We start from the raw sequence: 12769 nt of genomic DNA on the forward strand, positions 1-12769 counted from the left end.
ATACAAAGCTTCATTCAGGAAACTTGTTTTCCATCCCAATTCCCATGTTTATACCCTAGTACTACTACCATGTTTAATGTTTATAAATGCAAGATGACACGTGTAAGACAGTAAGTAACTGTAAGTAACCCTCTCCCCCTCAGTGATGAGTAATGTGATGTTGAGAGTGCTCCCCCTCCTCCTCTCCCTGCTCCCCGGCTACCACGCTGTGTTCCCTGCCCGGTGTACACACCCCTCTGGTACACTGACAGGGGAGATCGAGTTAGAGTCACGTGACGGCAGTCAGGATAAAGTCACTAGAACTGTTATCAGTAGTAATATAGCACTGGATGAGACGTTGTGTTACAAGATTACTTATAACTTTACTAAGAGAGATGGGAGACAAGAAACTAAGAGAGTTCTGTACACGCTAGAGTATGATAATCTTAAACACGTGTACAACTATAAGAACTCTTACGAGTTCGCTATTCCCTCCACTGATATGACTTGTTGGTGTGACTGTCCTGGGGGCAGTAACCAGTGTGACAGTGATACTAACTCTTGTGGAAAGTAAGTATAATAACCAGTATCCTAGCAACCAGTATCCTAGCAACCAGTATCCTAGCAACCTCTTAGAAGTATCTTAGCAACCACTTAGAAGTATCTTAACAACCATTGAGTAAAATCCTAGCTAGCACTGAGTTGTATCCTAGCAACCACTTTCTGTTTTAGCAACTATCTAGTAGTATCCTAACAACCACTTTAAATAACAGTTGTCATGGTAACACTATATTACAGTAACAGTTGTCATGGTAACTCTATATTGCAGTAACAGTTGTCATGGTAACACTATATTTCAGTAACAGTTGTCATGGTAACACTATATTTCAGTTACAATAAGAACGAAGACACGTGTGTAAACTGGTATGAGGACGGACAGACTCTAGACGGTTGTGTGTGGATAACAGGCTCAGGACAGAGTTGCTGCAGTTTGAACATAGAGCGGTTCTCGGCAGACACTTTTAAAGCAGTGGAGATCTCCAGTCCTATAACACGTGCTCAACTGAGACTGAACGTTATCAACCTGGATACCAGCCAGAAACTGGTTAAAGATAAGATTTATAACGTGGATCTAGATACTGGCACCACTGCAGATGAGCTGGGTAAATAGTTGTTGTGGTAACAATAACAGTACTTTACATTTATAGTCTATTCAACCTTTACATTTTACAAAATAAAGATACAGTCTAAACTCCCTCACTCTTACTTACCCTCTAACTGACCCCCTCCCCCTTACTTACCCTCTAACTGACCCCCTCCCCCAGTGACGCTAAATATCGCCACGTCCAGTACATCCAGTCTCCTGCCAGCTGGATGGTATTTTGGCAGGAGGGGGTCCGGCGAGCTGAAAACTAACGTCAAGATCAACGGGTAAACATTTTAGTTTTAGGTGTATTACAATCATTACACTATAATATGTATCTAGTTAAGTTCTAAATAACAAATAGCTAACACAGCCCTAACGCCAAATCTCCCTCACTAGCAAATTTAAATAAGAGTAGATGTAATTCCTGAGTATAACAAGTGAAAGTGAAAGTGAAAGTGAAAGTGAAAGTGAAAGTGAAAGTGAAAGTGAAAGTGAAAGTGAAAGTGAAAGTGAAAGTGAAATTGAAAGTGAAAGTGAAAGTGAAAGTGAAAGTGAAAGTATATTTCAGGTTGAACGAGTGGAATATGAACAAGTTAGGCTGGTTTAAAATACAGCACGGCTTTGAGACGATCAGGAAGAGTACTGTCAGAGATGCTTTCTCGGCAACGACTCAGAGTTGCGGGGAGAACCAACTAAACACAAGTAAGTTTACAAAACCGGTTACTAAGATATCCTGGCTACCTGGTTACCTGGTTACCTGGTTACCTGGTTATCTGGTTACATGATTATTTTGTACTACAGCTGATTTGTGCCATAAAAATCGAATAGTTAATGTGAGAAATGTAATAACGACGAATTCTAAACCCAGATTTTGCTGCAAACTACTACGACAGGTACCCCACTGAAGCAGAGACAGTGGAATCCTTTCTTTTTAGTAAGGTAATCACTTTCATTTTCTCTTTAACATAATGATTATTTTCACATTCTTTTAAGTAAGAAATCATCTTCGCTTTCTCTTAGCGAGGAATCACTTTCTATTTGGCAAAATGAACACCATCACTTCTCATCTCATGTTCTGGTAAATGAGATGTAAAATTGAGCAGGTAGACCGAGTGATCAGAAACGACAGTTCGCGACAAGTTGTAGCTTATCACCGGACCTCTCCCCGACTTGACATCACCCTTACTTTCAACGAGCAGAGTGATGTGACCTTCCTATACGATGAGAGCTATTTGGAGGACTTTCACGGAGCAGTATTCCTGGACAAATATTCCAACAGATATCTCAATATTACATTGATAGGGGGGAGTGGCAGCATTGTGGGTACTATAAAGGTTAGTACAACAGATACCTCAATATTACATTAATAGGGGGGAGTGGCAGCATTGTGGGTACTATAAAGGTTAGTACCTTCACTCGCATCCTTTTTAAAACATTAATTTGTATAACAATTTAACTAAATATTTATAATATACACTAAATTTATCATAATATTGTCTATTTTATTAAATCCCCGCAGAACCACCAGACAGAGGGAGATAATATTGTCTATTAATTTATTAACCTCCGCAGAATCACCAGACAGAGGGAGATAATTTCTACGTTTATATTCCCAGCGTCAGTAAACTTCCTTATCAGAAGTTTGTTAGAATCAGCTCTACTTGTAGACAAACTGAAGAACTGATGAAGACTGAAGTGTGCGTCAAACCACTGGGCCCTGAAACTAAACGTCTTTGTAAACAGGTACTGTCACCATGGTAACATCACAAGTCACCATGGTAACATCACAAGTCACCATGGTAACACCACAAGTCACCATGGTAACACCACAAGTCACCATGGTAACACCACAAGTCACCATGGTAACATCACCATGGTAACACCACAAGTCACCATGGTAACATCACAAGTCACCATGGTAACACCACAAGTCACCATGGTAACATCACCATGGTAACACCACAAGTCACCATGGTAACATCACAAGTCACCATGGTAACACCACAAGTCACCATGGTAACACCACAAGTCACCATGGTAACACCACAAGTCACCATGGTAACACCACAAGTCACCATGGTAACACCACAAGTCACCATGGTAACATCACAAGTCACCATGGTAACACCACAAGTCACCATGGTAACATCACCATGGTAACACCACAAGTCACCATGGTAACACCGCAAGTCACCATGGTAACATCACCAGTCACCATGGTAGCATCACCATGGTAACACCACAAGTCACCATGGTAACACCACAAGTCACCATGGGAACACCACAAGTCACCATGGTAACATCACCATGGTAACACCACAAGTCACCATGGTAACACCACAAGTCACCATGGGAACACCACAAGTCACCATGGTAACATCACCATGGGAAAATCACCAGTCACCATGGTAACATCACCAAGCACCGAGTATCTTTATCACTACCAAGTAACCATAGTTACCGCTACTTAGTAACCATAGTTACCACTACACACTGCACAGGTTATCTGTTTGGAGGATGAGAACCGGAACTTTGTTTTACCAGAGGACGATATAAAGTACGAGAAAGCAGAGTATGACGATATCCTGTCTCTAACGACGTGGGGGAAGTACCTGAACCCAATACAATGGTTCAGCGGAGGGAAGCCGGGTTGGGTGGAGGGTGTGGTTATAGCTGTCTTCCTGCTTCTCCTCTCAATACTAGTGGGCATTATTGTTAAACTAGTCCGCGTCTTTAACTGCATCTTCAAGTGTCTGACGTGCTGTAGGAAGTCTAAAGACAAGTACGCTAAGGTGAGAGAGAGGGCCCTGCACCGGAGGGGGGCTGGGGACAAGGTTAAAAGTGTGGTGGCCTCTAAGAGACCCAACTCTAGGTCCCTCGTTAGGGAGGATAGTTTAACAGACGATTTACATTACATAGTTGTTAACGACAATACGCAGGAGAATGAATATGAGACGTTACCCGGACGTGTTAGATTTAATAGTAACCAGTTCTTCACTAGTAAGAAGTGGGCCTTTTAACAGTGAATAATGCTAGTTAGTTATTTAGTTAGTTAGTTAGTTAACAGTAACTAATGCTAGGCACTAGTTTAGTTATTAAGTTAGTTAGTTAACAGTAACTAATTCTAGTTAGTTATTTAGTTAGTTAGTTAACAGTAACTAATGCTAGTTTATAGTTGTCAAGTTACTACGAATTATCTAGAGATTAGGACAATTAGTTACAAATTTATCTGATGAATATTTGTTAAGCAGTAATGAACGTTATTGTTACCTGGTTACCTGGTTACCTGGTTACCTGGTTACCTGGTTACCTGGTTACCTTGTTACCTGGTTACCTGGTTACCTGGTTACCTGGTGACCTGGTGACCTGGTTACCTGGTTACCTGGTTACCTGGTTACCTGGTTACCTGGTTACCTGGTTACCTGGTTACCTGGTTACCTGGTTACCTGGTTACCTGGTTACCTGGTTACCTGGTTACCTGGTTACCTGGTTACCTGGTTACCTGGTTACCTGGTTACCTGGTTACCTGGTTACCTGGTTACCTGGTTACCTGGTTACCTGGTTACCTAGATCATGTCTAAACACAGGGAAACATTTTCAGAGACCAACTTGGTTAAACACAAAGATGTATGTGAAACGAAAAGGCTCGGAATGTTCTAACGATTCCTCTTAAGAAGATCATGACGCCCACACTAGCGCGTTGTCATGGTGACGCGTGATGTCACGTGATGTGTTGTCATGGCGACGTCATGTCACGTGACGTCACATTGCATGGTGTGTTGTGTGTGCATCTTATGAGCCTTTTCTAAGTTATTTTATTTTTACTTCTTCCCGTCCTAGCTAATTAGTTTATGCGGAAGAAATATTTACAGTTAATTTTACGTTTTCACTTTGTAGGTATAATTTAACGCTAATTTGCATATAGTTTTACCAGTCAATTAAACGTATCAATTTATTTATTGTCATAATTTGATTGGACTATTTTCTACATTTGCATAATTTGATATTAATTTAATCGCGGTTTCCAATCCCCAAGTGCATAATTACACAAATAATTGGACTTTCCTGGTAGTGCATATTTGTGAACTTAGATGAAATAACAACGGAAGTTCATTTGTGTATTCATTCTTTGTGGATCAGGATAGCATATCAAATTTAAAAAATCATTGAGAACGAAATGTTTGAGAGGTAAGTATTTTAAATTTTAATGTCAATAATCAACCATGGTTTGAAATTGTAAAGATGTTGATTGTTGTAATGGACAGTTGGAATGTGATGAGTATTTGGAATTCATTGATATTTGAAATAAAACGTTACAGATTTGTAAATACCATAAAATTACAGTTAGGATCGGTCACATATTTGTTAGGCCCCTTATGAACTGCCCTTTATTTGTTACCTGGTTACCTGGTTACCTGGTTACCTGGTTACCTGGTTACCTGGTTACCTGGTTACCTGGTTACCTGGTTACCTGGTTACCTGGTTACCTGGTTACCTGGTTACCTGGTTACCTGGTTACCTGGTTACCTGGTTACCTGCCCTTTATTGACCCCTCCCTCTCGTTACATTAGTTAAGCATGTTTTACACTTTACAGTGACGTACAAGGGTGGAGTTTTAATAAAATGTTATAAAATTCTAAAGTTTAATTCATTGAATTGCAAACAGTTTGATGGAATAAATAAACATTGTGAGCTATTGCATTTTATTTTATCACAAATTACAAAACATTTTTGAAATAACAGCTTTAAGAAAAGTAACTTTTAAAGGTTCGATTGCTCACTAGCACGTTGTCTTGGTGACGCGTGATGTCACGTGATGTGTTGTCATGGGAACGCGTGATGTGACGTGATGTGTTGTCATGGTGACGCGTGATGTGATTAATGATATCAGTATTATTAGAATTTAGAGAACAGTTTTAATATGAGATAATTTTATATTTATGCTGATGATAATGCGAATTAAATTTTCTTACCTTAATCTCAACTAGTTTTTTACTTAAAATAACTCGTTTTACTTTTAGTTCCTTATTAATTTCGAAAATGAAATAAGTAGTTTTATAAATCATAAGTTTGTAGTTTTTTTCGGTAAATGGTTAGTTAAATAACTACATATTTTAGTTTAGTTTAATTTAACTGGCATAGTTAGTAGTCATATTGATTAAGTTACTAACTGGCGTTCTAGGACCCTGGTTACCATGTTGCCCGGTTATCCCCAGTTACCCAGATTACCCGGTTACCTGGTTACCCGGTTACCCGGTTACCCGGTTACCCGGTTACCCGGTTACCTGGTAACCTGGTTACCCGGTTACCCGGTTACCTGGTTACCCGGTTACCCGGTTACCTGGTTACCCGGTTACCCGGTTACCTGGTTACCTGGTTACTCGGTTACCTGGTTACCCGGTTACCCGGTTACCTGGTTACCTGGTTACCCGGTTGGTTACCCTGGTTACCCGACGCGCAGCTCCGTTTCATAATGATCCATATTTATTATTTATTTATATAAATGTTTGCTGTGCATCAGTTTGTAGCTAGTATCTTAAACTTAAAACTTAGCCGTTGAAAGAAAAAATTCTAATTTCCGGTCGACTGTGGGACTATTTTAGCCGAAGTAAAAAATGTGGCTTAGATCTAGTTCTATTGCTGCAGAGAGAAAAGGCTCTGTTAACGTTGGTACTTTGAGTACGCCAGGTTCTGTAGTTAGTTTAGATTCTGTAGGCCGGGTGGTGTAGTGGTAACACGGCCGGGTGGTGTAGTGGTAACACGGCCGGGTGGTGTAGTGGTTACCTGGTTACTCGGTTACCTGGTTACCTGGTTACCTGGTTACCTGGTTACCCGGTTACCCGGTTACCCAGATTACCTGGTTACCTGGTTACCCTGGTTACCCTGGTTACCCGAAGCGCAGCTCCGTTTCATAATGATCCATATTTGTGAGAGAAACGACTCAAACAAGCCATAGATTAGCTTTTCAGATATATATTTTGCTGTGCATCAGTTATAAAATTCGTTATGTTGGTCTATACAATTTGTAGCTAGTACCTTAAACTTAAAGCTTAGCCGTTGAAAGAAAAAAATTATAATTTCCAGTCGACTGTGGGACTTTTTTAGCCGAAGTAAAAAGTGTGGCTTAGTTGCTGCAGAGAGAGAGGGCTCTGTTAGCGTTGGTACTTTGAGTACGCAAGGTTCTGTAGTTAGTTTAGGTTCTGTAGGCCGGGTGGTGTAGTGGTAACACGACCGGGTGGTGTAGTGGTAACACGGCCGGGTGGTGTAGTGGTAACACGATCGCCTCCCAAGCAGAAGGCCCGGGTTCTAATCCGGTCAGATGCAAGTCGGCCAGTTACCAAGCTGTGATTTGGTACAGCTTCTGCTGGTGATACGCACTCTCTGGCTCGTAGGACTAACCCCCCTACAGCTAGTATAGTGCCTCGGCACAGAGTGGCTTAGGGTTAATGAAAAGGAGATAAGCACCTCCGGCCATCCCAACTCTCGGGAGAGACCTGCCCTTGTATCTTGTTGTTGTAGGTATTGTAGGAACTGTAGGTATTGTAGGAACTGTAGGTATTGTAGGAACTGTAGGTATTGTAGGAACTGTAGGTATTGTAGGAACTGGACTGGAGTTCCAGGTACAAGATAACTCAGATGGGCGGAAGTAATGCTGGTTACCTGGTTACCAAGGGTGGAAGTAATGCTGGTAACCTGGTTACCAAGGGTGGAAGTAATGCTGGTTACCTAGTTACCAAGGGTGGAAGTAATGCTGGTTACCTAGTTACCAAGGGTGGAAGTAATGCTGGTTACCTAGTTACCAAGGGTGGAAGTAATGCTGGTTACCTAGTTACCAAGGGTGGAAGTAATGCTGGTTACCTAGTTACCAAGGGTGGAAGTAATGCTGGTTACCTAGTTACCAAGGGTGGAAGTAATGCTGGTTACCTAGTTACCAAGGGTGGAAGTAATGCTGGTTACCTAGTTACCAAGGGTGGAAGTAATGCTGGTTACCTAGTTACCAAGGGTGGAAGTAATGCTGGTTACCTAGTTACCAAGGGTGGAAGTAATGCTGGTTACCTAGTTACCAAGGGTGGAAGTAATGCTGGTTACCTGGTTACCAAGGGTGGAAGTAATGCTGGTTACCTGGTTACCAAGGGTGGAAGTAATGCTGGTTACCTAGTTACCAAGGGTGGAAGTAATGCTGGTTACCTGGTTACCAAGGGTGGAAGTAATGCTGGTTACCTGGTTACCAAGGGTGGAAGTAATGCTGGTTACCTGGTTACCAAGGGTGGAAGTAATGCTGGTTACCTGGTTACCAAGGGTGGAAGTAATGCTGGTTACCTGGTTACCAAGGGTGGAAGTAATGCTGGTTACCTGGTTACCAAGGGTGGAAGTAATGCTGGTTACCTGGTTACCAAGGGTGGTAGTAATGCTGGTTACCTGGTTACCAAGGGTGGAAGTAATGCTGGTTACCTGGTTACCAAGGGTGGAAGTAATGCTGGTTACCTGGTTACCAAGGGTGGAAGTAATGCTGGTTACCTGGTTACCAAGGGTGGAAGTAATGCTGGTTACCTGGTTACCAAGGGTGGAAGTAATACTGGTTACCTGGTTACCAAGGGTGGAAGTAATGCTGGTTACCTGGTTACCAAGGGTGGAAGTAATACTGGTTACCTGGTTACCAAGGGTGGAAGTAATACTGGTTACCTGGTTACCAAGGGTGGAAGTAATGCTGGTTACCTGGTTACCAAGGGTGGAAGTAATGCTGGTTACCTGGTTACCAAGGGTGGAAGTAATGCTGGTTACCTGGTTACCAAGGGTGGAAGTAATGCTGGTTACCTGGTTACCAAGGGTGGAAGTAATGCTGGTTACCTGGTTACCAAGGGTGGAAGTAATGCTGGTTACCTGGTTACCAAGGGTGGAAGTAATGCTGGTTACCTGGTTACCAAGGGTGGAAGTAATGCTGGTTACCTAGTTACCAAGGGTGGAAGTAATATTCTGCAGAGATAGGGAGGGACACATACCGAACATTCTAACGGACACTTGTCCGGTCTCCCAGCAGGAACCTGTCCTTACAGTGGGCCTAACCAATCAGAGAGCTCTATTCTGGTCAGCTGCCCCAACCTGACCAATCAGAGACCTGTATTTGACCTGGCTGAAGGTTCGTGGAGCAGAAAAGAGGGGTATAAGAGGAACTTGGAAACTACTACATGGGGGTAGACTGTAAAGATAACCCCACCCTCTACCCTTAGATAACGCACTAAAATAAACTCAAGAGATATATATATAGAGTACAGAAGCCAGGGAGAGAAGCCTCACTCTGATCACTAGCCAATAAGAAGCCTGCATTCTGGTAGTTGACCAATCAGGAGGCTGTTTTCTAGTCACGTGACTTAGTACGTGCACAGGACCCTGATCTCCTGTAAATTGTCAGATATAACTTCTAGTGTTGTCCTGGTAACAGTAGTGTTGTCATGGTAACTTCTAGTGTTGTCCTGGTCGCTCGTCTTCCTTTTGTCTGCTTCCGATGCACTTCCAGCCGTAGCCATGCAACCATGCAACCGGGCAAACAGGTAACCAGGCAACCAGGTAACCAGGTAACCAAATGATCGGGTAACCAGATGACCGGGTAACCAGGTAACCAGGTAACCAGGTAACCAGGTAACCAGATAACCAGGTAACCAGGTAACCAGGTAACCAGGTAACCAGGTAACCAGGTAACCAGGTAACCAGGTAACCAGGTTACCAGGTAACCAGGTTACCAGGTAACCAGGTAACCAAGTAACCAGGTAACCAGGTAACCAGGTAACCAGGTAACCAGGTAACCAGGTAACCAGGTAACCAGGTAACCAGGTAACCAGGTAACCAGGTAACCAGGTAACCAGATGATCGGGTAACCAGCCGTGGCCCGTGGAGAGACGACTCACTTTTCCACTGCTTAGTGCGAAATAAATCATTAAGTTTTAGTATTTCACAGAATAGTCTGCAACACGAAATGTATCTCCTGTTGACAACCGGGCAAACAGGTAACCAGGCAACCAGGTAACCAGGTAACCAAATGATCGGGTAACCAGATGACCGGGTAACCAGGTAACCAGGTAACCAGGTAACCAGGTAACCAAGTAACCAGGTAACCGGGTAACAAGGTAACCAGGTAACCAAATGATCGGGTAACCAGGTAACCGGGTAACCAGGTAACCAGGTAACCAGGTAACCAGGTAACCAGGTAACCAGGTAACCAGGTAACCAGGTAACCAGGTAACCAGGTAACCAGGTAACCAGGTAACCAGGTAACCAGGTAACCAGGTAACCAGGTAACCAGGTAACCAGGTAACCAGGTAACCAGGTAACCAGGTAACCAGGTAACCAGGTAACCAGGTAACCAGGTAACCAGGTAACCAGGTAACCAGGTAACCAGGTAACCAGGTAACCAGGTAACCAGGTAACCAGGTAACCAGGTAACCAGGTAACCAGGTAACCAGGTAACCAGGTAACCAGGTAACCAGGTAACCAGGTAACCAGGTAACCAGGTAACCAGGTAACCAGGTAACCAGGTAACCAGGTAACCAGGTAACCAGGTAACCAGGTAACCAGGTAACCAGGTAACCAGGTAACCAGGTAACCAGGTAACCAGGTAACCAGGTAACCAGGTAACCAGGTAACCAGGTAACCAGGTAACCAGGTAACCAGGTAACCAGGTAACCAGGTAACCAGGTAACCAGGTAACCAGGTAACCAGGTAACCAGGTAACCAGGTAACCAGGTAACCAGGTAACCAGGTAACCAGGTAACCAGGTAACCAGGTAACCAGGTAACCAGGTAACCAGGTAACCAGGTAACCAGGTAACCAGGTAACCAGGTAACCAGGTAACCAGGTAACCAGGTAACCAGGTAACCAGGTAACCAGGTAACCAGATGATCGGGTAACCAGCCGTGGCCCGTGGAGAGACGACTCACTTTTCCACTGCTTAGTGCAAAATAAATCATTAAGTTTTAGTATTTCACAGAATAGTCTGCAACACGAAATGTATCTCCTGTTGACTTCCACTCGGTCTAAACATTGTAAACTTTTTGTGAATTAAAAGAAGCCGAAAGAAGTTACTAGGCCAGCTAGGGTGGTTTAAACGGTTTCCCGTTCATCTGATTGAGTGGACCAAGCGGATAAATAAACCCAATAAAGTCCTAACCTTGTTTCTATATCACTGTAACACTGTAACACTATACCACTGTAACACTGTAACACTGTAACACTGTAACACTGTACCACTGTACCACTGTACCACTGTACCACTGTACCACTGTAACACTGTAACACTGTACCAAGGTAAGTGCACTGACAGATCTAAAAACGGATAGACTTTATCTAAAGGGACATAATTCTGAACGCTAGGGCCTCCAGCGTTCAATTAGTGTCCGTTCAAATTAAGTCCGGTAAGTTATGTGGTTGATTGAGAGGTCGGGGATTACACAGGATTTACACAGGATTTACACAGGATTTACACAGGATTTACACAGGATTTACACAGGATTTACACAGGATTTACACAGGATTTACACAGGATATACACAGGATTTACACAGGATTTACACAGGATTTACACAGGATTTACACAGGATTTACACAGGATTTACACAGGATTTACACAGGATTTACACAGGATTTACACAGGATTTACACAGGATTTACACAGGATTTACACAGGATTTACACAGGATTAACACAGGATTTACACTGGATTTACACAGGTTTTACACAGGATTTACACAGGATTTACACAGGATTTACACAGGATTTACACAGGATTTACACAGGATTTACACAGGATTTACACAGGATTTACACAGTATTAACACAGGATTTACACAGGATTGTGCACTGACAGGTCTAATAATAGATTCTAATTAGCAGGTGACAGTCTTGCTTGTGTAAATAACTGCAGACATGCACTCAGCACTGTGTTATTTAGTGTATTTAGTGTTGTGTTGTTTCTCTAAAACTAACACTGCAAAATGTTGGAATGTATTTCTTATCAGTGTACAATTTACAGGGAGGTATTTGCTCCTTTATAATATTTAATGTACAGGGAGGTATTTGCTCCTTTATAATATTTAATGTACAGGGAGGTATTTGCTCCTTTATAATATTTAATGTACAGGGAGGTATTTGTAGAGCTAGCACTTCTCCCGTATTTCATTGCTACCTACCTTAGGCCAGGGTTTTACCCCACAGTCATTAAGTCATTAGCCCTGTGCAATGCTTATCAGCTTCAGCTAATGATAATTAATAATTGTTCCCAAATCCTGCACCACACTGTATGAAACTGAACAAGTTTTCAAATTTATTATATTTCAACGCTCGTCACTGCTAACCGTGGCCTTTTATTTGCTCCTTTATAATATTTTTTGTTGTTTAACAGTTTGATCTTGTTTCTAATTTCGTTGAGGGTCCTTTGTTCTATTATCTAGATATCCTAGTATCTTTGACATACGAGTAGTAGTCTTGACATGAGTATTACCTACGTTAAATATTATAAAGGAGTATTACGTTTTACTTAATTGTTTCTTATCTGAGTCTGCAATTTTGGCAAAAGGAAGCTAAAACAGGGCACAGGGACAAAACTTCATGTGTTGGTTGTTAAACTACTCATATAATCTCATGTTGCGATAT

At 42.2% G+C, this 12769-nt stretch overlaps 2 protein-coding genes across 2 annotated transcripts; both read left to right on the top strand.

Annotated features, from left to right (window-relative positions):
* The first annotated feature begins 147 nt into the window (after positions 1 to 147).
* On the top strand, positions 148 to 6124 carry LOC134825236 (cell fusion protein aff-1-like). The gene is made up of 9 exons (XM_063837384.1): positions 148 to 549; positions 871 to 1142; positions 1305 to 1410; positions 1695 to 1828; positions 1995 to 2065; positions 2230 to 2460; positions 2699 to 2869; positions 3628 to 3918; positions 4728 to 6124. Exons 1-9 carry the CDS (start codon positions 158 to 160, stop codon positions 4797 to 4799), a joined length of 1740 nt encoding a protein of 579 aa, XP_063693454.1. The 5' UTR covers positions 148 to 157; the 3' UTR covers positions 4800 to 6124.
* Positions 6125 to 7762: 1638 nt separating this feature from the next.
* LOC134824841 (uncharacterized transmembrane protein DDB_G0289901-like) lies at positions 7763 to 9112 on the top strand. The gene has a single exon (XM_063836816.1). The coding sequence runs from the start codon at positions 7763 to 7765 to the stop codon at positions 9110 to 9112; it is 1350 nt and encodes a 449-aa protein (XP_063692886.1).
* Positions 9113 to 12769: the final 3657 nt, after the last annotated feature.

This window comes from Bolinopsis microptera, chromosome 13 (assembly GCF_026151205.1).
Source record: "Bolinopsis microptera isolate Bmic1 chromosome 13, MBARI_Bmic_1.0, whole genome shotgun sequence".
Taxonomy (NCBI): Eukaryota; Metazoa; Ctenophora; class Tentaculata; order Lobata; family Bolinopsidae; genus Bolinopsis; species Bolinopsis microptera.

Coding starts and splice junctions, on each gene's coding strand:
- LOC134825236 (XM_063837384.1), top strand. CDS start 158: ATGTTGAGAGTGCTCCCCCTCCTCCTCTCCCTGCTCCCCGGCTACCAC. Junction 1,411..1,694: donor ACTAACGTCAAGATCAACGG/GTAAACATTTTA, acceptor AGTATATTTCAG/GTTGAACGAGTGGAATATGA. Junction 2,461..2,698: donor GCATTGTGGGTACTATAAAG/GTTAGTACAACA, acceptor TAACCTCCGCAG/AATCACCAGACAGAGGGAGA.
- LOC134824841 (XM_063836816.1), top strand. CDS start 7,763: ATGGGCGGAAGTAATGCTGGTTACCTGGTTACCAAGGGTGGAAGTAAT.